This window comes from Passer domesticus, chromosome 11 (assembly GCF_036417665.1).
Source record: "Passer domesticus isolate bPasDom1 chromosome 11, bPasDom1.hap1, whole genome shotgun sequence".
Taxonomy (NCBI): Eukaryota; Metazoa; Chordata; class Aves; order Passeriformes; family Passeridae; genus Passer; species Passer domesticus.
In genome coordinates this window covers 33,415,219-33,441,456 of record NC_087484.1, presented here as the reverse complement: position 1 = coordinate 33,441,456, position 26,238 = coordinate 33,415,219, and the positions used below count along the sequence as shown (strand labels likewise).

Here is a 26,238-nt window from a genome sequence, read left to right as displayed (position 1 = left end):
TCAGATAAAAAATATTTTCTGATATATTATGAAACCAACAGGTATTAAAACCTGTGCCCCTTTCCAGGCAGACATCAGTTTTGTGTCCATGAAGAGGCAGTGCCACTTCTGCATTGAGGTGCCCAGGGATTGGATCTCTCTGAGAGCACCTGAGGGAGAGCAGAGCACCTTGCAAGCTGCAGGTCCCTGACAGCCCTGAACGGCTCCTGTCCCATCAACATCTGCCCTGCCCCAGTCTGAAACAGGGCCCAGCATGGTGCCGGGGTCATCAGAGAGCTGAGGTGTGTGCTGGAATTCCATGCTCTCCCCATCCTGCAGCAGCCCTGCATTTCCCTGCTCCAGCCTTGGTCTCCAACACAGCCATGGAGGCTCTTTGGGCTCCTGACTGTTCCTGCAGCCCCCCAGGGCAGCTGAGCTCTGCCTGTGGTACAGTCAGCCCTGGCCAGCGCAGGCCATGCTCAGCAATTGCTTGTGTGTACCTGGCCTTGCTGTCAGCCCCGGCAGTGGCTGCGTGGCCCCTTGGTGGCCCTGTGCTGGCCCAGCCATGGTGGCCCAGCCCCTGTGCAGGCCCAGCCCAGGCCAGGAGCATTGCGGCAGGGAACGGCCCCTGTGCCGTGGGGCCCACAGCAGCCTTGGGGCTCTGTGCCCCATGGCCTCCCTGCTGGGCAGCCTCTGCCAGCTCCTGCACAGCCCCAGGCACCTGTGGGCCTGCACAGACAGCCCTGCCCCGGGCTCTGCCGGCCTCTGGGCCAGCAGAGAGGCCGGCCAGGGCTGGCCATGGCCGGGAACAGGCCCTGAGCCCCGCAGGAGGATGGAGCTGGGCCACAGCCAAACTCAGCCCAGGGCAAAGCTGGGCTCAGCAGCCAGGGCTGCCAAGGCCTGGGGACAGAGGCTGGCGGTGACAAATGTCCTGGGCCCCCTCCCTGCTCTGTCCATGCCCCCAAGGGCACAGAGCAGCCTCCTCTCTGGGGCACTTGCCTGTTTGCAATGCCTTGCACAGGCGCTGGCCCTGCCCCACAAGGCCTGGCCTGAGTCCTGCCCCTGCACGCTCAGCCAGGCTGAGATGGACACTGATGGTTTCTGGGGCAGGCTCTCTGAGCCCAGCCCAGCTCCCTGCAAGCTCTGCCAGCTGCCCTGAGCTCTGGGCAGCACCAAGGGCCTCTCCCCAGCCCAGCCCAGCCGGCTCTGGCCCCACAGCTCTGCTCAGGCCAGGCTGCTCTGGCCACTGGCCCCACGGCCTCAGCCCCTGCCAAGGGCACAGCAGCAGCTGCAGCTCACACAGGACTCAGCCCCAGCCATGGGGGAAGGTGCTGGGCCAAGGCCAAAGGAGGCTCCCTGGCTGCCCTGCTCCCCTCTGGCTCAGGTGCTGAGAGCTCTGCAGCCCCTGCTGCCATCCCATGTGCCCAGGGCAGCACAAGAGCCCCGGCCTTGGGGCCCTCAAGAGCTGCTCCTGCTCCAGGCCCAGGGCCTATCCCAAAGCTGGGGCAGCCACAAAGCTGTGCCCATTGCTGTTCATTGCTGCTCTGATGGGGATGGATCCTCAGCCACTTGGAGGTTGATGATGAATTTTCCTACTCCCAAGGCCTCTTCTTTCTTGAGCTCTTCAGTTCAGGAATTCAGTGAGAAAAGCTCATAAACATTTGTTCAACATGCCCAAAGAAGAAAAGCCATTTGGAATAACAGAAGTTTTCAAGTTTTCTCTAATTAATTAGACAGATATCTGAAGTGTATTCAAAGTGTATATACTGTCTTGAAAACAATGCAGAGAGAACAGTTTGTTCTGTTTAATGTTTTTTCCTGTTTATAGATTGATATCAGCAATGTCCAGTTGATACTGACCCCCAGCACCTTCTAATGCAGACTGAATAGCTATGAAAATCAAGACCCTTCATGGCTGAGAGTCAATCAGACTGTGTCTCCTGCCCCCTCCCGACCATTTCCCTCATCCAACCCCTGGCACTCCTATGGACCAGCAATGGTGTCACCAGCAGGACCAGGAGAGCAATTCTTCCCTTGTGCTGGGCGCTGGTTGGGCAGCACCTCGGGTGCTGTGTCCAGTTCTGGGACCCCAAATTTAGCAAGAATTGGAGGGGCTGGAGTGTGTCCAGAGAAGGACAACAAGGCTGGTGAAGGGTCTGGAGCAAAAATCCTGTGAAGAGAGGCTGGGGGAGCTGGGGTTGTTTATCCTGGAGAAGAGGAGGCCCGGGGGAGACAAGGTGGTGTCAGGGCACAGGTTGGACTTGATGATCTCCAAGGTCTTTTCCAACCTTGCTGATTCTGGGATTCTCTGAAACCACCCTTGCAGCAGTTGCACGATGAGCCCTGGGCCTCCTCTTCAGAAGCTCCAGCAGCCCAGGTGCCTCAGCTTCTCCTCCCAGGCCCAAAGCCCATCCTGTCAGTCCTCAGAGCCTCTGCAGCTCCTCCTCATTGCCCAGAACAGGGAGCCCCACAGGCAGACACAGCAGCCCAGATGTGCCCCCCTGGCCTGGGCTGCCTCTGGCAAGGGAGCAGCACCAGGCACTGCAGGAGCCTGCAGACAATTCCTGCAGCACTTGGAGGATGATCCTGCTCCCCAAGGGACGTTCCCATGGTGCCAAGTCAGGAACTGCAATGGGGAGTGGGGCCAGAGAGGAAAGGGCAAACGGGGATGGGCTTTTTGCAGGGGAGGGAACAGGGATGGGCAACAGGAAGAAATTTGTACCAAAAAAAAGGGGGAAAAAAGCAAAGCTGAAGCCAAGGAAATGCTCAGGGCAGTTCAGGGGTGGCTGTCAGGCAGCCCTGGCTCTGAGCAACAGCATCTGCAGTGGGACAGGAATCTCCCAGCTAATGGGAACAAAGTTTCTGGCTGACTGCAGAGGCCAGGACAAAGCTGAGTGGTTTCCCTGCTGTCCCCCAGCTCTTCCTGGCCCCAGGGGCTGATGACATTTGTGCTCCCTCATGTCCCCACAGCAGCAGCATGGGGGTGCTCCTGCCTGCTCTGTGCAATGCAAACAGGGGCTCCTGAGCCAGTGCTGCCGTGGCTGTGCCTGCAAGGCTGCGGCACCTCTGTGAGCTGGGGGAGAGGCCAGGGCTGCAGAGGGGGGATGTTGTTGGCAGCTCCATGAGGATGCTCTGGGACGCTGCCCTGGGCTGTGCAGCACCCTGGGGATGGATCAGCCCCTGCTCTGCTGCTCCTTCCCGTCTCCCCCAGGGCCCTTGCAGAGCCCCAGCCATGCTGTTTGCCCCCAGCCTGCCCACGGCCAGCCTGGGGCTGCTGACCCTGGGGCTTTTCTGTGCTGAGCATTTGCCTGCCCGTGTTCTTGAGAGAGCCTGGGCAAGGAGCCTGGAGCCCCCAGGGCCTGGCCTGAGGCGTCAGCGCTGCCCCAGCAGTGCCCATGGCCTGTCCCTGCTGCAGCCCCGGCACTGCCACCCCCAGGAATGTGCCCGGCCCCGAGAGCACTCAGGCCCTGCAGCAACACCAGGGCCACCAGGGCAGCGGGGCAGGGCCACAGCAGCAGCACTGGCAACACCAAGTGCTGCTGCTGCTGCTGGGCACAGCTGCTGTGCCAGCACTGATCTGCCCCAGCTCTGCACACAGACATTGCTGCTGCAGCTCCAGAGAAGGCAAGAATAGAGGGATCTCTGCAGAAAACTTTGCTGGGAGATCCTTTAGTTCCTTTAAAACCTTTGAGACTGCAGCCCCTCATTGGCACAGTCTGTGGCCACAGGGAAGGTGGAGAGAAACAAAGTCAGAGATGGCAGAAACAATCGTCTAGCTTTAGGAAGAATATTTATAAAGGAAAACGACAGGGAAATCAAAGAACCAAACCAAAAGAGCTAGAAAAGATGACTTTTATTACAAGTGATTTGCCGAAATTGGCAATCACTTTAATGCTTCCTAGGATGTCCAGTCATCAGTCTCCACACTGCAGCCTTGAGCTCCTGGTTCCTCAGGCTGTAGATGAGGGCATTCAGGGCTGGAGGCACCACTGAATACAGATAGTATTGACACCAACAGATCCAGGCATGCAGAGGAAACGGAGGAGGGTTTCAGGTAGGCAAGTACTGCAGTGCTGAGAAATACATTTCTCCTGCATTTTCCCTTTTCAGATTCTTTCAGTCATCTCCTGAGAGGTCCAGTTTGTTCTGGTGCTTTTTATGAACTGATTGTACTCTTGATTTAGATGGAGACTGTGGAATTGTTTTCAGATGTAGAAGAATCTGGACTGAAGACAGAAACAAACTCCCTGTCAGCACATTTTCATCTTCTAGATCATTTTCAAGATGTCCTTGGGGGTGTTGGAATGATTATCACACAGCTCTCCACTTCTGGCTGCAGGCTCTAGAGTTTCTTTCTCTGCATTCAGTCAGGCTTGCATTCCCTAAGAGTTCTTGGTAGCCTGTCATCTTTTCTTAGGGTAGAACAGTAACAATGAAAACCTTACCAATGGCACAACTGCCCAGCCCACAAGGAAAAGAAAAGAACAAGCTGTCAAATTCTTCAAATATTTCTTCTGCTTTGCTGCAAGTGTTGTGCTGCACCCACAGTGTGGAAAGCTGCAGTTGGTGGCACACCTTGTGACAGAAGCTGCACCTCGTTCTCCGGGAAAGGTTCTTGGAAAAAGCAAACCGGACTGTGGAGAAGATTCTGGAAAAACTGAAAGAGCTTTTAAGAAATTAAATGAAAATTGAAACAATTCAAGATGTTTTTCTCGATTTGTTTTTATGGTCCCCTTTTCCATCTTGCACTAGTTGTCCATCCCATTAATTCCAAACAGATCTCACTTCTAAGATCACTTCTAAGATCCATGAGTTGGCAAGTTTTAGACATTTTAAGATACCATGACCTAGACACACTTTGGCTTCCCCTGTTTTTCTTGGAAATCAATGCTGGAGAGGTAAGTGCAGTGCTTGGGTCAGGTACAAATTCTGCATTCAGGGAATGCGCTCTGAGAGTGTTTGACCCTCAGCAGGGACAACGCACAGGAGTGACCGAGGGGATTCCTGAGCCACTGTGCAGGAGTCCAGACTCTGGCTCTTGGCTGAACTCGGCAAAGTTCCCGTGTTTGGACAGGCTCAGGGGCTGCCCTCGGGGAACGTGGGGCTCGGGGCGGGGGCGAGCGGGCAACGGACAAACGGACACGGGGACAAACGGCCCCGGAGCTTCAGTTGCAGCAGCGGCAGCGGCAGCGGCAGCAGCAGCAGCAGCAGCAGCAGCAGCAGCAGCGACAGCAGCAGCGGCAGCAGCAGCAGCAGCAGCGGCAGAAGAAACTTTAGAGTCTCTTCTCCTCTCCCTCTCCCGCTGCCCCGTACCTCTCCCGCTCTCCCTTTCCCGCCGTCCCTCTCCTCTCCCCGCCTCCCTCTCCCCGTGCCGGGCCGGGCCATGCCCCCGGCCCGCCCCCGGCCCCGGGCGGGGCTGCCCCGTGCCCGCCCCCGGCCGTCCCGCCGCCGCCTGGCCTCAGCCCGGCTCTGGCCGTGCTGGCGCTGGCGCTGCTGGGCGGGCGTCAATGCCTGGGGCTGGGGCGGCATCGCCGGCTTTTGGCTCCGCCTGGCCCGAGCCCGGCCCCGGCCCCGACGCAGGGTCCAGTCCCGGCCCCGAGCCCGAGCCCGGCCCCGGCCCCGGCCCCGGCTCCTCCCGGGGCCCGCGGAGGACACAGGCGGCGTTGCCTCTCCCGCCGCCTCCGCTGTGGCTTGCCCGGCCCGAGCTCCGCCGCTCGGCAGCGCAGCCGCCGGCCCCGAGCCTCCCGTGTCGCGTTCTGAAAACCGAACGCCGGGGGATGGCCGGGCCGGGGCGGGTGAGGGGCGCTCGGGGGCCGTTGCTGGCCCCGGGCCGAGCGCTGACAGCCGCGTCCCGCCCGCAGGGAAGGCGCAGGAGGCCCTGCAGGAGCGGTACCGCCTGGGTTCCCTGCTGGGGCGCGGCGGATTCGGCAGCGTCTGGTCAGCGACGCGGCTCTTGGACGGCGCCCCGGTGAGCGGCGGGGCCGGCGGCGGGCGGAGAGGGAAGAGGGAGACAAGGACGAGAATGTCGGAGAGCAGTGGGAAGGGCGTTGAGCTCAGCCCGCTGCTCTCCCTTGCTCGCAGGTGGCCATCAAACGCGTGCCGCGGGATCGCATCCGGCACTGGAGCGAGCTGGTGAGTGAGCGGGGCCAGCGGCAGAAGCCGGGCCATGCCGGGCGGCGAGGAGCCGGGGCCCGGCTGGGTGGGAGCCACCAGGAGCCCTGGGGGGAGAGCGGGCGTGGGCTGAGCAGGGCATGCAGAGCATCCCGGGCTGGCTGAGGGGTCCCAGAGCCCTGGCACGGCCTCAGCTCCACTGACGGCATCGCGCTCCTCCCGCAGCCCGACGGCACCAGCGCGCCCCTGGAGATCGTGCTGCTGGCCAAGGTGTCCTGTGGGTGTGCTGGTGTCATTCAGCTCCTGGAGTGGCTTGAGCTCCCCGACAGCTTCTTGATGGTGCTGGAGCGTCCAGAACGGTGCCAGGAGCTGTCGGATTTCCTGGCGGAGCGGAGGTTCCTGCCGGAGGAGGAGGCGCGGGGGCTGTTCCGCCAGGTGCTGGAGGCCGTGCGGCACTGCACCAGCTGCGGGGTCCTGCACAGGGACATCAAGCCTCAGAACATCGTGCTTGACCTGGCCAGCGGGCAGCTGAAACTGATCGACTTTGGCTGTGGCGCTTTCCTCCAACACACAGCCTACACCCAGTTTGCAGGTGAGCCCTCGCAGGGGATGCTCCTGGGCATCTCATGGCCCAGCCTGGGTGTAGCACTGGGGCTTCCCCCTACTGCAGCTGGGATGGGATTAATGCTGGAGCCAAGTTGATTTGGTTGGGGTGTGAGGGGGGCCAGCTCCCAGCCCTGCTGACAGCCTTCAGTACCCAGTGTGCCCTGGGCTGGGGCTGGAGCTGGTGCAGCCAGCCCGACAAAAACCCCCATGGGAGTAGTGGAGAGGGGGCTCTGAACCCATGCCCTGGATGGTTTGGTGTGCAGGGGAGGAGGGGCTTGGACTGCTCCACTCCCCTTGTTTGCCTTGGCTTATTAACATTTTTTGGGGGCCCATGCAGGCAGAGAGGAGAGTGGGTTTTCTCCACCAGTGGGTGGGTTTTTCCTTTCTGTGTCGTGGTTGGGCCTTCCCAGAGTTTCTGCTGCCCTCTTCCAGCACCAGTGGCTTCTTTTCCAGCCCTGAGTTTGTACACAAGTCCCAGGTGATGGTGAGAGGGCAGCGGTCACCCCGTGTGTTGCTAGAGCAGCCCCCACATGCCCAGGGATGCTGGGGCCAGGCTCTGGGAGCAGCAGCATCCCCCTGCTGAGCTCTGTCTGTGTTCCACAGGAACCCTGGCCTACAGCCCTCCAGAGTGGACCCAGCACCAAAGCTACCATGGCGAGGCAGCGACAATCTGGTCCCTGGGCCTCCTGCTGTACCAGCTGGTCGTGGGGAAGCACCCGTTCAGGAGGGGCCAGGAGTTCATCTGGGGGCGCATCTTGTTCCCACCACGGCTCTCTCAAGGTGGATCCTCATCTCTGGGCACAGGGGGAATACCAATGCTGGGAGACAGCAGCGGGCTGATGGGCATCCTGCTCTGGCAGCTGCTGAGGAGGTGGCACATGTCCTGCTCTCCTCTAAACAGAGAATCTGTGGGGAAGTTTAGGCCCAGCTCTGGGCACACCATTATGGCCTGGGCACAGGAACAGGGGGAAACTTCTCCAAGTGACTGGTGATTTCTGGTTTGTCTCCCCAGAATGCCAAGATGTCATTAAGAGGTGTTTGTCCATGCAACCCTTGGACAGGCCATCATTAGAAGAGCTTTTCTGCCATCCTTGGGTGCAGGGCGCTCCTCGGCCCTAGAAGATGAGAGAGATCCATGTGCACAGTTGGATCCAGGGGCCTGGCAGGTAGGAGCTCCACACATTTCTTGGCACTCAGTGGCAAAGCAAACCAGACTGGTTTTGTCCTGCCTGTAGCTCTGAGCAGGGGTCAGCAGAAGGGAACATGCAGCTCTTGGGCTGGAGCTGAGCTGGAGATCTGGTGTGGCAAGCACTGGTGGCCACCATCCCCCCTGGTTTTGCTTGTCTGGTTCATGGATGGCTGGGGCCCTGGGCAGAGCCCTGACAGCCTGGTCTGGTCCCAGGGAAGGAGAAGGAGCTCCTGGAGAAGCTGTACCAGGTGGGGCTGCTGCTGGAGACAGCAAGGACAACCTCAAGGACAACAATCTCTTCCTTGGCCTGGCCAGCTGAAGATGATGGACTTGGATTCTGGCAGCTTCTCTAAAGACACACTCCACACCCAATTTGCAGGTGAGTTCCACAGCCAGGGGGATGCTCCCAGATCTGGGCATGGCATGGCCTGGCTGGGCACCAAAGGTTCCCCCCTTTGCTGGGAGGGATGCAACAAATTCTTCGGTCGACTGCCCAGCTGCTTTTTGGCTCTGGGCAGCTGCTGAGGGCTGGATGTGCCATGGCTGGCTGCAGGCTGGGCACATGTCCTGCCCTCCTGCCCTGCTTCCCAAGGCAGCACTGATGGGCAGCTCTGGGCACAGCTCTGAGCCCAGCCAGCACGGCCTGGGCACTGCGGGCAGCTGGGACAAGGGGACAGGAGCCCTCAGCTGACGGGCAGTTTCTGCTTTCTCTCCTTGCAGCCGGGCTCTGCAGATGCTGAGGCTGCTCTGGGCTCTGGCAGGGCTCTGCTGGAGCTCAGCACCGGGCTGGCATCAGCCAAAGAAGAAATGGTGTCACCTGCAGCACAGACTTGCTTGAGCATTTTGACAACGCAGCTCAAGTTTGCAGCGTGGACACCTCCAATGGAAAACATGACACCTCCCAAAAATTAAAATCGTTCAATACCTTCTGAAATCAAATCAATCTGGGATGACTCCAAATGACATTTTTCAGCTTGCTCAAGATGTAGCTCAGCCCTTCTCTGAACAGTTCTCTCCCCCACCTGCCTTTTACTTCTCAACTGCTCCCTTTTTTCCCCCAGTGAATTCCCAGTCCATCGCAGTCTCCATCACTTGCTGGCCTTCCGTGTTGCCCCTGACCACAAGGAAGGCCGAGCCCCAGGTTTAGGGACTCGTGCTGTCACTGGCTGAGGAGCAGCAATGTCTCAGAGGTCCAGTGGGATTTTAGTGTCATTCAGAGCCACTCTCCAGCCCTCAGCTCTCCTCACTGCTGAGTTCCCACTCCCTTTTCTTCATCCTTGCAGCAGGATGAGCTCTGTGAATCCCCTTGAGCCTCCCCACTCTTCCCAGCCCACGCAGCCACCTCAGTTAGGCTGAAGCTGAAGTTTCTCTGTCTCCTCTGGCACACCAGTCCAGTCCCCTGTGTGGGGAGCCCCAGTCCCAGAGCACAGCACACAGCAGTGCAGTCCGGGCTGGAGCAGCTGCCCTGCAGCCCTGGCTTGGCTGTTTGTGGCAGCTGAATGCTCCCTGTTTCCAGCTGTCCCTGCAGGATGGCCCCAGGGCAGAGCCCAGCCGGGCTCCCACTGCAGCCCCTGGAGCTTGGGGCAGACAGTGCTCCCAGAGCTGAGGTTCATGGGGAGCACCCGCAGCTGTGCCTCGCACTCTGTGCTGGCAAGTGTTGTGTTCTCATCTCCTGCAGCCTGAGGGGAAAACAACCTGTGCTGCCAGGCCAGCACTGCCCCTCTGGGCAGGGACAATGCTGAAGGGCTTTCCCATTCCAGAGGAGCTGGCACTGAGCCTTGGCAGGGCCTGGCAGGGCTGGAGCCGGGTCTGGCCTGCTGTCCGGGACTCGCTGCCCACCAACCACCCCCACCCACCACGCTCCATCCTCCAGAGACAGAAGGGTCTGTGTGTGCCAGGGGCTCTTGGATGTCTGTGCATCCATGGACAGAAGGGTCTGTGTGTGCCAGGGGCTCTTGGATGTCTCTGTATCCATGGGCAGAAGGCTCTGTGTGTGCCAGGGGCTCTTGGATGTCTCTGTATCCATGGACAGAAGGCTCTGTGTGTGCCAGGGGCTCTTGGATGTCTCTGTATCCATGGACAGAAGGCTCTGTGTGTGCCAGGGTTTCCATAATGTCTCTGTACCCATGGGTATGGCATGAACATGGACAGTGAAAGTGTCAGTCATGTTGCTTGCACACTCCTTCCTTTGTACACAAGACAAAACCATGCACACCCCCAGGTATGGATATATTAATAGGATATGGATGGATAGGGGTTTCCCACAGTGCAGTAACTTTAGCATAACTCACCATTTAACTGGTGGCCAGGGGATTTTTTCCCTACTCTGTGGGAGAAGGCGTCCAAGAGCTGAAGGAGCAGCATTCAGAAGCAGATTCAGGATTTCTAGGTAGGAAGTGGAGCTCACAACCATCCACATAACTCGCCATATTCATTGGGATGGGCTGCTGCTTCTCTAGGAATTTGGCCCAATGCAGACATGAGACTTGGAGAAATCCCAGCTCTCTGTGGGTTTGTGCAAAAGGGGGAGCAGCTCAAACACTTTGTGCTTGCCTGGGGGACACAAGGTCCAAGGAGCTTTGGTGGCAGAGGGTGACCTGGGCTGGTGGCAGGTGAAGTTCCATTCTATGACATTCTCAGAGTGGCACAGGACAAAGGTCCAAGTACCCCCAACCCCACTGATGAAGTCCTTAGAGTGCTGCACATCCTCTAGGAAAAGCTGCTGTCACACAATCTATTGGGATTTATAACTTTCATTTGCAACACTTTAAATCCAAATTTCAAACTGCAATATTTTTACACTCAAGACACAGTAATGCATAAATGCATAATAGATCTTTCAATTTCCTATTGATTCCATCACAATTTAAAATAACATAATATTGCAAACAAAACCCTGAATGTTTTAAAAAGGGATGCTGAGGTCAGTAAGATGAATCCATGCCATCAGAACATTTACAGAGTAACTGATTTCTCTTCTTGAAAAGATCAGTTGCCTCTTAATCCAAAGTTACTGATGATTTTCAGTACACATTTGTATTTTTGGTTTTATCTTTCATATTTTTTTCTTTCCTTTTTTGTCCAGTGTTTTTAACAGAGAACTCGTCCTACAAAAGGAATGTACAGCAAAATGAGAAATATTTCTGATAAACAATGAAAATGTAGGCTCCTCCTCTGTTTCCTTTTCTATGGATACCCTGAAGAAAAATATCTAGCAGATATGAGCAGAGGTGTGATGTGTTTCATTTGGACTAAGCTGGAGTTCAGCACTGCTGACATCCTGATCCAGTCAAGAGCTGCAGAATTCTTTTGCAGATCTCGAACCTTGTGTTTGCAGGCACAGCACCTGCAGTGCTGACACACCAATGCACATGAATAACTCTGTTATTCCCTCTCAGAATTTGGGCTCTGCCCCAGCACGAGGTGCTGCAGCCCTTTGCTCCTGGTTCCCGTGTGGAGCAGCTCCCTTCCTGCTGGCTGAGCTGCTCAGGCAGAACCCGGCAGCTCCTGGCCCTGCAGGGCTGAGGCTTTTCCCCACTGCTGGGCACAGACTGATGGAGCAGCACTGCTGAACACAGGGGCACACAGAGGGACCAGGAGCAGCTGCCTTTGGCCACCTGAGGCTCCAAGGCCCAAACTCTGAGCAGCCAGAGCTGGAAGAGACTCACAGACTCCCTGTTGGCTGTGCTGCCCCACTTGTGCCCAGCCCAGCTCTGCCTGGGGCAGAGGGAGAACAAGGGGCAGCTCCCTCCCAGCCCAGCCCAGGGACCCCTCCAGCCCCAGGGCTTGGGGCACTGTCAGCACCTGCTGCTCCAGCCACCGCTCCTGCTGACCCTGACAGCAACACCCAAACTGGGGCTGATCCCGAGGGAGCAGCAGCAGGGCCTGGATCTGATCCCTGACTCTGGGGCAGGGCTGGGCAAATGACCCCACAGCAGCAGCAGCAGCAGCACATGGAGCTGACTTTCAGGACAGCCCCTGCCACTCTTCCCTCCCGTGTGCAGCGGTGTCACAGCAGCCTGAGGCACCTGGGAGCCCCCAGTGCCAGCAGGGACTTGAGATGGCAGCCCTGGGCTCCTGGAGGTTGTGCAAGGAAAGGAGCTGGGGACTCCCAGTCCATGGGGAGCTTCCAGATGGAAAAGGCTGCTGTGCCCAGGCAGCTCCAAGGGCAAAGAAAGGAGAGTCTCGACCACTGGATCTGAGCCAGTCCCAGAGTCCTGGGCAGCAGCCACTGAGCCTTGGGGGAAGAGAGGGCACAGCAAGAGGGACAAAACCAGGTGAAGTCAGAGACTGGAGAGAGCCAGACCTGGGACAGGAACAGCTGCTTCACTGCACTCTTGGAGAAAGCTCTTGGCTGGTTCACAGCGCTGAAAGGCATGAAGGGCAGAGAGGAGGCCATACCAAACAATGCTCCTGTTTCCACACCCTCCCCTCTCTGTGTCCCAGAAGGAATTGCATGGACTATATTCAACTCTCCGAGTCGTCTAGTTCAGCATGAGCAGCTTAGCACCAGGAGCTGAAGGAGCTGCCACCATAGGCCACAGGAGCTGAGCAAGAGGGAACTTTTAGAGCAAAGTAATGCTGCTCAAATAGACCTAGCTAAATGCAGTGGATAGAATAATGGAATCACAGCATCATTTCTGTTGGAAAAGACCTCTGAGCTCATCCAGTCCAGCTATTCACCCAGCAATGTCAAGCCCAGCACTAAACCATGTCCCTGAAGTGCCAAGGCCTGGATAACAGCCCTGAGTGAGGCCTGAGCAGCAGGCCCTGAGCCAAAGGTGACCTCTGGATGAACCTTCCAACCAAAGGTTATCTTTGTATATGCTCACTGATGAAATATGCATGGTCATTAGCACTGTGATAGATGTAGCCACTTATTAGTGAAATATGTATTGACCTTTCTGTATTTAGAAGCTGGACAAGGCCATGAAATCTGACATCTGGCCTTGTTTGGGGCTGTAGGATCAAAGTCAGCTCCCTTGGTTCCTCCTTGAGCCCTGACCAGGCTTTGGGAGGAACCCAAGAGGAGGATGAAACCAGATGTTCCCACACTGGAAGTGCTGTCAGTTTGTTCATTCAGCACTGTCAGAGCTGGGCCCTCTCACAGCGAGGTTGGAGCCTCACCTGTGGCTGGAGGCACCTGCAGGAATTCCCAGTGTCCAGGAGTGGCTCTGCAGCCCTTGGCTGGGACAGCTTCCCCCAGCTGCTGTGTGGATCTGGGGGATGGTAAAGGCTGAGGGTAACAGGTGCTGGATCTTTCTTAATCACTGCAGGCAATCTTTGGTTCTGATGATTGAGTGCATTGCTGAGCTGCTCCTTTTGTGATCCTTTGCTGCTTTGAGCTGCAGTAAATGACACCGATTCCTTCAGTTGGAGTCTGTGTCTTTGGTGCTGACCCTGCCCACTGGTAAAACAAAACTGGCAGAGTCTGGCCAGATCAGAGCAAAATGTCACTTGTGAAATGTAAATATGAGGAATCAGTCCTGCCAGAAATTCCTGGTTTTCTTTTCTTTTTCCTTTTTTTTCTTGGTAAAACAGAAACCATGCCCTAAAAAGAGATTGGAGCAGTGAGCAAGCACTTAAAAGTCTTTTAATGCCAGATGTATTAAAATGCATCCAAAAATTGCATATGCAAAAAGGAAAAGAACTTGTGGGTTTGGGAAGACGAAGATTAATTTTGTTAACAGCACATTGGAAACAGCACCAACTGAAGGAAGAATTGGTTTTGGAATGCTCCCACATAGAGGGACAGAGGAAAGTTTAAATCTTGAGGTCAGGTTCATTTGTGCAAGTGAAACTATTTACTATTAATATTAATATTATTATATCACACAAACAAACCTGAGCTCAAGACACCAACCTTTTTCTGTCACTTCATGTGGGAGTGTTCCAACAACAGTTTTTCCTTCTGTTGGTGTTGTTTCCAATGTGTCATTAACAAAATTCACCCTCGTCTTCCCAAAAACACAAGTTGTATTCCTCTTCCCATAAAAAATGGATAATGTGAAATAATGTTGAAAACTGTAATTTGTTAGCTTTGGCTGCTCACTGTAACACTAAATACCCTACAGAAAAGGACTGGCCACGACCCAAATGTCAGTGGTAAACTTTGTATATTGTGTGTAATGAATAAAGGAGGACGGGATGAAATTGGGTATTTTTATAGGGTTTGCTGATACTGTGATGCAGAGTGCTTTTTCTATTACTGTGAGAAATAAAGACATTAAGACTTCTGGGTTTTTCATGTGCTAGACAATCCACAAGCTGCAGGATTGATTGAACAGGTGAAGGGGTTGTTAAAAGAGCAGTTGACAAAATGAGGAGATGGGAACCTGTCCCCATGGAGAACCCATCTCCCAGGTGTGCTCCAAGCCCTTAACAATGGCCCACTGGGGAAACGGAAACCCCTGGCTGTGCATGGCTGCCCCCAATTTATATTAGAGCTAAATCAATTATTACAAGAAATAATAAGTGATGCAGTGAAAATGTCCAATAGCACATACTGTGAGCTCCAACCAACACAAATGAGGCTCTGCAGAACCACACAGCCTTGGATTATCTGCTTGCTGGCTAGGGAGGAACCTGGGCTATTCTAGGGCAGGAATGTTACAGGAATGTCTGGCAGTGCTGGGTTTGATATCTAACCATCAGGAATCTCCTTGATAGAAAGATCAGGAGGAGAGAGGCAGAAAGGAGAAAATTCTTCCTGGTGGGATTGGCTCCCAAATTGGAGGCTGCTGTGAAATGAATTTGTGGCAGTCACTGTCATCATTGCAGCACTTGGTGTGTCATGATTCCATGTTAGAGTTGTTGTGACACCTTTTGCTGGAAATGGAGTACTGAGACTTGTCTAAAAAAAAAAGACACAGTCTCAAGAAAAAAGGGACATTTGGTAAAATAACAGAGAATAGCAGCTAATTAAGCAGGTTTTAAAGGGAATGCAAATTAGAGCTCTGAGTAATGAACTTGAGCAGTACTTCATTGAAGAACAAGAGGTGACACCTTTATGCCTGTCATGGTTTGACCCTGGCACAATGCCAGGGCCCCCATGAAAGGTGTATTTCCAAAATGGTTACTGTGAGATGTGACCCGGAAACAGAACAAAGCAGGCTCCCACCTGGGGATGGAGGGAAAAACACAACACTTGAATAATCTACAACACAGAAACATAAGGGAAAAAGAAAAAAACAGACACAACAATCCACAATGGAACACTCCCAAAACACTCCTCCTCCCCCTAGTCCTCTAACATTCAAATCTCAGTCCAATACCCTCCTTCACACATGCTCCCCCAGTTCATCAGGGGAGAGGAGTCTCCCTCTAGCACCATGGTCCTTTCTCGGAAACACAGTTGGAACTTCTTGTGCTTCTGTGTCACACGTGGCAGCCGCCCCGAGAGAATCTGCTGTGGTGACCATTTTCTTCCTATGTCCAGCGCTCTCACTACCGGCCATGGATCCAAACTGCTCCTTAGGTCCTTTTAAGAATGCATCACCCAGTTTTAAGAAGTGGCCGCCTCTTACCATTTGGGACACCTGTCCCCCCTATATTTTTATTCTCTTGGGGTCTGGGTCTCAGGAACAGAGATCTTTCGCTGAAGGCAGAGGGCTCCACCACACTTTCCCCCTTTGTCTTTGTTCTCTCTATTTCTCTTCGCGGCCTTATCATTCTTGGCTTCCGGCCAACTGCCTCTCTCAAGGTGCAGTCTCTGCATTATTGGAAGAAATTTGTTTCGCTCGTGGCTATGTGAGAGAAAAGTTCAGATAAAGCCACTCCAATCATCTCTTCCATCTAAGGTACTCGCATCTGCTGGCATTTCCTTCAACTACTCAAACCCTTTCTTCTTTCTTATCCTCCGTCCTCTCTAAACTCGCAGCTGGGGAGGATCAGTGTTTTTACAGCTTCCATTGTTTCAATACTAAAAGAGTTAAAAGCTCAGCCCGGTCTCCCAGCGGCTGGGCACCTTGCGCCCCCGCGCTTCTCCTCCTGGCCGTGGTGCCGGCAGGAGATATCAAATTCCAAGCCAGCACAGACTCTATCACTCTCTCCCGGGGGGGCTGCCCAAACCGTCCCAGTTCTCCTCCACCCCTGCCTCTTGCAGGGGCTCCAGCCTCTCTCCCCACAGGCCGCATGGCCTTCCCCTCCACCACCCAGACGCAGCTGGGCAGGGGGAAGACGTCAGACCAGCTCACCTGCCTGCCGGACTCCAAAGACGGAGTTTCTCTCCGAATGCTCTGCTTTTAACCACTGTGTGTTCTCAGAGGCGTATCCAAATCCCAGTGGCCACACCAGGTGCCAATTTCAAATCTGGCCACTGACTGGTTTGACCATAACCCTTCCAAAAAATCACTTCCGAGTCAAACCAAGACAAACACCCACCCAGAAAGTGCCCTACAATTCCAAGGTCAATCTTTCCTCTACAGCATGGGTTTGCTGTCAGAGTCTGCACGGGATTGTAAAATCACCAGGAGAAAAGTTCTTTTAGTTCTTTTAGTTCTTTTAGAAGTGAGTTCTTTTAGTTCTTTTAGAAGTTCTTTTAGAAGTGAGAAAATCACCAGAACAAGTTCTGCTTTGTCACTACCTCAAGACTTTGAGGGAGAGGGTTTGTGGTTCTTACTTGCTCACAGGGGTGCACAACAAGGGTTGAAACAGTAAAAATAGCCCAAACCCTTTAGAAATTGGAAGGAAAACCTGAGGCACTGGGAGCTAGCAGCTCAGAAACACGTGGCTTTTGCTCCTCTCTTCTACCTGAGAGCTTCCTGGGCAGGGGCAATTCTTCCAGTTGCATCACCGTGGCCATGGCTAGCAGGGGCAACGAGCAGATGGATTTAGTTTTTCCTGCCAGCCCCTGAAATGCCAGTTGTCATTTGTGTGCGCTGAGGATTCTGTTTCAGACTCTGAACTTGCGCAGCTGCTCCTTGGGCGCTGCTGGCCCGCAGGCGCAGCGGTGCTGCAGCAGCTGTCCCGCACACAGGGAGGGCTCTGGAGCCTCCCCAGGGCCACCAAGGAGCGGAGGAGGGAACGTGCCCGGGATCTGCTGCAGTACCGTGGGGTTGTGAGGGATCCTTCGGTCTCTTTGATGGGAGAGGGAATGGGGCAGATGGAATCAAGATGGGACAGGGATCAGACAGCCCCACGCCAGGCAGCATTTTCTCCTCTGAGAGCTCCTCTGGGTTGAACGAGCTAGTGAAGCCTGCAGAGCAAATGAGACCTGGGAGTGAGGGAAAGGCTGGTTAGAAAGGAGTCAGATAAAGCCCATGTGGGCATTTCTCCTGCCAAGGGTATCCTGGGGAGACAAAGGAGACAAGAAAGATGTCTCATCTCACAACATTTCCTGGGATATGCTTTTGTGGTTGCCTTGGCAGTGTTAGTGGTCACAGGTTATTGGGAGGACTCTATGATCTTAAAGGCCTTTTCCAATGGAAACAGTTCTGCAATTCTGAACTTCCATTCCTGCTTTGAAGGATGCAGTCCCAAATAGACACATATTTGTGTTTTTAAGGAATTTAGCATCTACCTTTCCTTGAAAGTAATAGGAATCAGGTTTTAAATGCTCTCAAAACACTTGAATTCCTTGCTCTTAAGCTGTGTGTTTGAATTGAAGTGCTTTTGTCCACAAAGGCTGGACCATGGGATGAATGCAGGCAATTCAGTTGCAGTGGCACTTGTTTCACCTGCTTTTCTTCTTCCTTTCCCCATGGGTGGCCAATTTGGGAATATTTGTTTTGTACTTGGAGTTCTGGCTTCAACTTACTCATGGATGTGCAGTAAAATATATCTACCCCTTTCTACTAAAAAATGCTTGCAGACTGGTGGGAATTGCTAGAGACAAGGCTTACAAACCAGTCCCCAGTACGATTAGCCCAGTGTCCCTGCTTCAATCCAGGTATGCTTGTATTAAAAAGGAGCAAACTATTCTAACTCACTCACCCCCTCCCTCCCCTTTTATTTGGTAGCTCTTGTAACGAGTCCTTACCATTCCAACTCTTAGTTATCAAATGTGTGAAGGCACAATGCTGCTGTAGCAGAAGCCTGAGTTCAGTGAGAACATGTCCAAAGCACTGGGTCCCAACAGCAGTGGACACGGTGAGAGACTTGGCTTTGCTGCCATGGCCATCCAGCCATGGGGAGAGCAGCTGCTGGGGCTTCCCCCATTCTGCCAAGAGCAGTCTGCCTCCAGCATGTGGACTGCATGGCCATGATTTGGAAAGAATGTGTAAAATGCATAGTTTGAATGTATTTTGATGGTGTCTGACATCACCTGACTGGAGCAGTTTGGTAGGCAGGACGCCCTGCGGGCAGGGCCATGGCAGGGATTGGTGGCTGGCACTGGCACTGGCAGTGTTATTTTTCCAGACAGGCTCCTGGTACATCTGCAGGGGAGGGCACCAGCAGCTGTATCAGCCCAGCGAGCAGCAGCACTTGGAGGAGACCCTCATCTGCAAAGAGCCCGTCACCCCCTTTGCTTTCTCCCACGGCAGCACAAGATGATTCTGCTGCAGGTGAAGGGCTGCTGCAGCCTGGAGACTCCTTCAGCCAGCACTTGCTGCAATCTCGTTCCTGCAGCTGTGCCTGGAGGATGTTGGCCTGCAGAGGTGCTGCCAATGTCCCGGAATGCTGCTTGGCCCAGAGAGGCAGTGTGTGTACAAAAGCTGCATTCAAAGCCCTAATCACCAGACCCCGGAGCCACTGGCAAGGGCAGCAGCTCTTCTTCATTCCATGCAGGAGAGAGCCCAGCCTTGGAGCCTGTCCCTGGTGACAGGGAAACACTCTGAGTATAGGTTTGAATTTTCAGGGACAGTCCAAATGAGAATTGCTTTGAGGCAGGTGTTGTAATGTTGGGTTTGGGTGTGTCTGCAGGAAAGAAAGCAGGAATAAACCCCTTGCACAACAATGGAGAACTTTGCATGGCCAATTTACACCCTACAGATACACTGATCATGTCAGCCCACTGAACACTGGGGGCATCTAATGCAGAGATCTTTGAATAGATAAGAGAGATGAGACTTGAAGAATAATTTTGCAGATGCTGAAGAAGGGATCAGACCCACGTGTCCCGTGGGTTAGGCTTAGTTCTGCCAAATCAAGGATGATTAGTTTTATCTGCTCTGTTGGAGAGTATTTTAGAATGACCTGCCAAGTGCTATTTCTATGAAGAAAATTTTGAATTGTCAGGAACTGCCAGGGTCAGAAATGTTTTGAGGAAGATGATGTTTATGTTGGGTTTGGGTGTCTCTGCAATCAAGAAAGCAGGAAATAAACCCCTGGAACAATGAAGCAGAGCAAAAGTGGAATGTTTGGATGGTCAATTAGTTCCCTAAAGCTATCGGCCAGCTGAATTGTGGGGTCATCTACTGGGGAGTGCAGAGCTGCTTTAACTTCCACCGCCTGGTGCCATTGTTTGTGTCCCAGCACTTTGTTTGATGTGAAGAGAAATTAACCAATTCCCACACCAACCAGCTGCAACCCAGAACTGAGTGGGAATTCCAGAAATAAAGGACTTGAAAAGTAGCTTTGGAGAGGGTTTACTTCCTAGACAGTGTGAAACCCTCAGGCGTGGCCAGGCTGGGCTTAAGGCTGGCTGCCCTTGGGAAGGGAAGGGAAAGGGATGGAGTTGGGGTGGGGTTTTGCAGCCATGGAAATGAGAGAACCACGGGCTAGTGCATCACAAAGGGGCAGCCCCATGGGCTGTTGTGTCACAAAGGGGCAGCCCCACGCTGGGGCTGTGAAGGCTGTGAAGGTTGTGGCTGGCACGGCCGCAGCGGCAGCAGACGCGTCTGGCTCTGCCTCTCTGTGCCGAGCGCTGGCGATCAGAGTCACCCGGCCTTGTTCTGAGGCTGGGCACCAAGCTCCTGTCGCTGGCTACACTGAGAGTGCTCCCAAATTCAAACCCAGATCCTCCTGCCAGGCAGAAGCACGGGTTCAAAGATGGAGTTTACTGGAAAAGGAAAAACCTCTGAAGGAAAAGGTGAGCATAGGAAGGAGCTGAAAGAATGAAGCCAAATGGAAAAACAATCCCACCATATTTCAGGGAAAACTGCTCCATGGTGCTCAGTGCTGGCTCTGGGTCAGAGTAGGTGGCTGACAGATACAGATGATCCTACAAGGATGCCCATGGCATCACAACATTCTGTCATTAGTTTACTCTGCTTTCTCCTTTTTGACAGCAGCCAAATCACTCATACTGTCAGCCAGGACAGGGACTGTGGCCACAGCTGAGCACAGACTGGACATGGTCATGAGATGCAAGTCCTCTTGCTTTCCTTGCCATCAATGTCAGGTCTCACTACAGATAAATTTCCCATTCTTCCTCTGCTTGCTGGTCAGGTCCAACCCTGAGGATGGTATTACAGTGCTACAGAAACACCAATAAGGCCTGCCTGTTGCTGACAGGACTTGGTGGTTTACAGAAATAGCAGTCACAGCGGTGTGGGTTTTTCCTGTGGATTCACAGGCCAGACTGAAGAAGGAATATTTTCTCCTCTTATCATTGGAGCCTTCGCCTTTTCCCTTCAGACTTGCCAGCTCCATACTGTTCATAGGAATTAAATGCAGGCTAGTTCCATGAAAAATGAACCCAAATAAATTTTCTCTACAATTAAAAATTCTTCCCCTTGAGTGCCACACCCATTAGATATGTTAATGATAAAGGTGGGACTTCACCTAACTCACTTCTTCCCCTGTGAGCATGGCTCAGCCTCACACAGAGGTGAGGGGGAGCTGGGCCAATCTCTGTTGGGAGGAAGGGTCTTGTGGCAGCCCAGAGAGCCTGTGCACATTGCCAGGGAACAGCTGTGCCCTGCATGTGGCCCTGCAATGAGCTGTGCTGCTGCCAGTGCCTGTGGAGCTGGAGGGCTGCTCAGCTGTGGGGCAGGGAGAGGAGCAGGAGCGTGCTTGTGCAGCTGAGCCATTGCTGGAGAGCACAGGGCTCTGGGCTCCCTGCTGTCCCAGGGCAGCCCAGAGGCCAGGGTGCTCCTGTAGCATCCCTGTGGAAGTAGGTCAGGGTTTTCCCTTGGCCTGCCTCAAGTGTCTGCCAGCAAGAGAATGTAGCCCTGTGCAGCTGTTTAGAAGTTTGCAGGGAATGTGTCCCACGAGATATGGAGCTTCAGATGCTTTGGGTTTGCATTTTGGTTTCTCTTATATTTTGTGTCTCCACTTTGCAGGCCTGTCTGGCTACCCTCTTGCCAAGAGGTTTTCCCTGGCCAGTCCCTCTATGCTCCTTCCCTCCAAGCCATTGCCTCCCATCCAGAAGAGCTCTCCTTCTACCAAGCCAAGCCTGATATGCAGCAGAGAGCAGGAGAATGGGAAAGATGGCATTGGGTATGCTGAGGGCAGGAGAAAAGAAGAGGAGCTGAGTTCAGAGGGACAAGGACATAAGGTAAGGAGACCAAGCTAAGTGCAGTGTGGTCAATTTTCAGTTTCTGTGCTGTCAGCAGAGCTCTCAGACCTTTTCCCTGGCTGGAACTGTCCCTCTCACTGAAGTTGAACAGGTCCTGATTTGGTTCTTTAGGTGGTCCAAAAATGATGGGATACAAACAAAGGGTGTGCATCTGCCCCTGCTGCCTCCATTCCCATTCCTGGCCATGGCATGGGGGCCCTGGAGGAACTTGGGCAGGCAGAGACCTTGCAGAGAGCAGCAGGGCAGGGAGCTCTGCTCAACATCCTAAAAGCCAGTGAGGCTGAGATGGTGGATGTGTGGGGGCTGGAGAGCAGCGAGCATCCCGAGAGCTCAGCAGCAGTGTCTGGGCTCAAAGGCTGCTGGGGAAGTGTAGGAGGGAAGGGCAGCAGCAGAAGAAATGAGGGGCTTGAGAAGAGCAGGTTTTGGCCTCCTGCAGAATGGCTTTGTGGGGACATGACTGGAGATCAGCACTGGCTGTGAGGTACCTAAGGGGCAGGGAGAGAATAGTGATCTAAACCCATTCCCATGACACCCTATACTCCAGGTGGAGGCAGTGACACCTCAGAAAATTTTGATGTCAAATACGTGAATTCCAGCTGGGAATGTAGAAAATTGAGCTCAAGGGGAGAGGTGCCAAATATGTGCCCTGGGATCTCCCTCACCACTTCCCTTTCCTAGGTCAACATTCCCCATCCTAGGCCAAGCTGCTCCATCAGTTTGCCTTGTCTTTTCCTGCCAGGTCACAGTTAAATGCACATCTAAATGTCTTGAGGCATGAATGGGGACAAGGCTGCATGCTTGATCTGAGCACTGTGTTCTACTCTTTACAGGCTTCCTTGCTGTATTCCAGTGGAGGGGATATGAAGAAGGGGTTATTGGGACCACCTCTGATCCCCCCCATAGGCAAGGCAGTAAGTCCCTCTCTTGGCAGTGCTGTGGGCTCTCTGAAAAGCTCTCCGCAGCTGGAATTCCAGGAGTCCCAGGAGATGAGGTAAGCCAAGGTGTCTGCTGCTGCTGCAGTGTGCTGTTCACCTGTGTGTTCCCATCCCAAAGTGTGGTTATTTTGCACAGCCAGGTGTCCCATGTATTTAGGCATTTTGCCCATCTATGATGACCCAGCACAATGTCAAAGCCAACACCAATGTGCCAAGAGCAGAGGTGGTGGTGGGGAAGAGGAGGCAGGGCTTCAAAGCACCTCAAGATGAGTCCTCTGCTGGACTTGGCTATTGTTTCACACAGAGCTTGGCCAGCTCTCTGTGACTCCTGCAATGGAAAGCTTAAGGACAATGAATCAGCTTTGCATCCTGGTGTGTTTCTGTGCTGCATTTCCTCCTTCATCAGAGTGCCCATGCTCCGGCGGTTTTCCTCCTTTCATGGTACAGCCATTCCCTCCTTTCTCTTTCTACCTCCTCACATGTTCATTGTCCTCCATTTTCTGCAGGCCAAGATCCAGCAGCAGAAGCAAGGAGGAGAACTCTGAACATGCAGGTAGGTACAGGGCATGTCTGTCCTAAAATGACCATTTTGGTCTTGACTCAGAGGTGACATTTGGAAAGCTTGATTAAAACGCATTCTTTTAAAAATTTCTTTAAATGCATTTCAATTGCTTGACGCGCTCAGTGGACTCTCCCAGAGTCCAGTCACTGGGAGTATTCTCTGGCAGTGCAGTGAAAATTCCTGCAGTCTGACGTGTTGAGTGGCAGGAGCTGGAGTGGTACCTCGTGGCCCTGGAAATGCAGTGCAGGAAAAGGAAATATTCCTCTCCATTCTGCACATGCCTTTTATCTCCCTGCAGCCTTCCTAATGTCACAATTAGTAAGGAAAACAAGGCATTTAGCACAAAATGAGAAATGTTCCCACTTCTTCCTCCTGCTTTTGTAGCAGAGAACCTTTCCTTGGGGCACTTTCTGAGCTGAACCCTTTGAGACGGGATGGACATTAATGGACATTGCCTGGTTTTGTATTGGCAGAAATAGAGAAACCTCCTCTGACAGAATGTCCTTATAAATTTTCCTGTCAGGGAGAAGGAGCCTTCCAAATGGATGCATCCTATGCAGGGTCTGAGTTTGTCATCCTGTGACAGCACGAGCCCAAAGCCACCTATGGCAGGTTCATCATGACAAATCCCTTCCCTGGCTCTCTGCCTGTGTCAGTGTTGCAGGCTGAGGCTGGGGGAGGAGATGCCTTCTGCCTTGTCCTCCCTCCCTGCCTTGCCTGATCCCTGACAAGTGGAATTGTGCCAGACAAAATGCACTCTCTGGTGCATCTGGCTCAGCCAATGCTTTCAAGTTGAAAGCCCCAATGACACTGTTGTTGTTCCTCTGCCATCTCTGGCTGTGTCATGATGGGACAGATGAGACTTGAAGAAATAATTCTGCTGATGCAGAAGAAGAGATCAGATGACCTGGTCCCTTTGATCCGGGTTAGTTCTGGCAAATCCTGGGTACAGCCCCTTTGGAATGACTCCTTAATTGCTGATGTGCAGCTGGAATGCTTAATGCAGCTAGGGGGAAGTATTGCTCAGTAAGGAAGGTGACATTTTTTCTGGACTCATTCTGGACTAGAAATGACCTATATCATTAATCCTTAGCTGTCTCACTTTTATTACTGACTGAAGCATTCTACAGGGTGAAGGAATCCCATTTTAGGACAGGGATTCCTCTCAAACTGCTTGGCTGCTGTATGAATTTACCCTCTGTGAAGCCATGTAAAGAATTAGTTCTCTTAGCTCTAACAGCTCTGTTGGAGAGTATTTCAGAATGAGCTCCATTGTTCTTCTTGCAATTAGAAAATCAGCCTTTAATCAGGCTGGCCCAAAATTGGCCCAGTCTCATACAGTTCAGAAGGAAACCCTCGGGGAAAATGAATTATCTGGTGCCAAGAACACAGTTCATGTTTGGGTAACACTCCTGCAATGCTAAGTTTTTCTTTGCATGTCCTCTAAAATATTCCAACAAAGAGAAGAAAATGTTGCTCTAAATGCATCCAGGTATTAGAACCTGGGACTTTTAGGAACCAAAAGAAGATGCTTACTAATATCAGCATGAATAAGAGCAGATAAGAATTGCTGTCAAGAGCAATCTCCATCTCTACCCATCTCTGTCAGACACAGAGGCTCTCCAGCATCCAGGGGCTGGGGCCTTCATCATGCAGCAGGTTTCAGTCTGCTGGCCAGCAGAGTAATGTCATGTCTGCTGCCAGTAGCCCATCCCTTGGGAGAGGCTCTAGGCATTGTACCTTGCTGCTCTCAGTCACAGTCTCTGTGTCTTCTGAGGGCTCTGCAATCTGGAACCTGTCTTGCCTGTTGCCCAGCATTGTGGTTTTGGGGGCTTGACATCTGCCAGAGATTTACACAAACCTTTGCTTTCATTTCCAGGCCTCCCACTGAGCCGGGCCAAGGAGATGGATCATCACACTGATCCTGGTCTTACGCGTGACACAGACCTGAGGGAAGGTTTTGGAAAGGTAAGAGAGAAGGACAGGGATGAGCAGAATTCCTTTCCAGTGGCGGTTTAGTGCTTGGCCCAAAATGTCACTGAAAATCATAATCATCCTCTCCTGGGCAATGTGGATTCTCTTGGGAATATATTTGACAACTAGAGAGCAATTGCTTGGCTCTTTCCAGTGGTGTCAAGGTGCCTGGTTTGGAGATGGTGCTAAGGTCATGTCAGAAGCATTCTTTATGTGCAAAGGCTGTTTTAGAGAAGTTCTGAATGACAGAATAAGCTACACATCAGTGAATGTAAGCAAAGTGCATCCTCGGAAGCAGAGAAGCAAAGATTCTAATGTTGTGTGTAAGCAAGGCTGCAAAAGAAAATGGGAGAGTTTGATTTTTCCTGGTTACCTTTCTGGCTGTATGTCACAGCCCTCTCATTCTCAAGTTTTCTGCTCATTAACAGCAGTGTTTCTGCAGCTTGTTTTCATATGACTCCCCATTTTGGTCTCCTGATGTCAGAGACCAAGTCCTTCAGAGTCCTTCAGAGCTGAGTCCTTCAGAAGCCAGGAAGTGAGAAACAGCTGCAATTCCTGGCCATGAGTGTTAAGCAACAGCTAATTACCCCTCCTTGCTGGATATTGCACATGGTTTTTATTCTCCTGCCATGGCCTGTAGGAACCGAACTGCCTGCTCACTGGCCGTGTCAGCTCTTCCTCTGTCTTGGAGCACTCCTATGACCTTCATGCTTCAAGCAGGGCTTCCTGACATAGGCTGCAGTTGTAGCAGTGTAAGGTTGTGGCACAGAAATGTTCCACCTGGCTGTTTGTAATTGCCAAGGTGAAGACGGGAGACATTCCTCTGAAACTTTTGGAATGGATATGGAGCTGCATTGAAACCTATGGCACTCTGTGGACTCTGGACTCTGTGCTCCTGAGGAGATGTGTCTGGTTTGTGTGTCTCTCCTCACAGTCTATGATGCATTTCCATTGCACCTAGATCCGTGCTGCATTGTGCATGTTGGCTCAAAAGAACTTAGAGCGGAAGGATGCAGAGCTTTTGGAGAGAGAGATGAAGAAAAGGAGGCAAAGGAAAGCATCCTTGCAGCCCATTCTGGAGACAGTTGAGCCCGGGGATGAAGCTGAAGCAAGTAAGTGGTGGCTACACTTGTGGTGGTCCTTTTTGACCACTTGCTTGCCCTTTGCAGTGTTGCAGTCAGACTGGGGGACTGTTCCACTTGCATTTGAGTGGAAGCTTGCTTGGGATTTAATTCTGTTTCTGAAAGAAAAATACAGGGGCATGAAGTGTCTTGCCCATGGCCTCAGTGAGTCAGTAACAGAATATCAGTTTCCCCCCTTCACCTCGAAAGTCTTTCAGAGTAGAAAATTCTGTCTTGCAAAGCACACTAGAGCTTCAGACTCTCTCCTGGAGAGCAGTCTTCAGGCAAGGTGAGTCCAAAAGAATGCTTTTCAACCAGGGTGCAACCTGGAAGAAACAAAATGCAACTCCTTCTCATGA

At 52.9% G+C, this 26,238-nt stretch overlaps 1 protein-coding gene across 1 annotated transcript; it reads left to right on the top strand.

Annotated features, from left to right (window-relative positions):
- The first annotated feature begins 5,756 nt into the window (after window positions 1–5,756).
- LOC135278286 (serine/threonine-protein kinase pim-1-like) lies at window positions 5,757–8,435 on the top strand. The gene is made up of 6 exons (XM_064384842.1): window positions 5,757–5,774; window positions 5,846–5,947; window positions 6,061–6,111; window positions 6,316–6,682; window positions 7,300–7,476; window positions 7,709–8,435. Exons 1-6 carry the CDS (start codon window positions 5,757–5,759, stop codon window positions 7,813–7,815), a joined length of 822 nt encoding a protein of 273 aa, XP_064240912.1. The 3' UTR covers window positions 7,816–8,435.
- Window positions 8,436–26,238: the final 17,803 nt, after the last annotated feature.

Coding starts and splice junctions, on each gene's coding strand:
- LOC135278286 (XM_064384842.1), top strand. Junction 6,683..7,299: donor AGCCTACACCCAGTTTGCAG/GTGAGCCCTCGC, acceptor TGTGTTCCACAG/GAACCCTGGCCTACAGCCCT. Junction 7,477..7,708: donor CCCACCACGGCTCTCTCAAG/GTGGATCCTCAT, acceptor TTGTCTCCCCAG/AATGCCAAGATGTCATTAAG.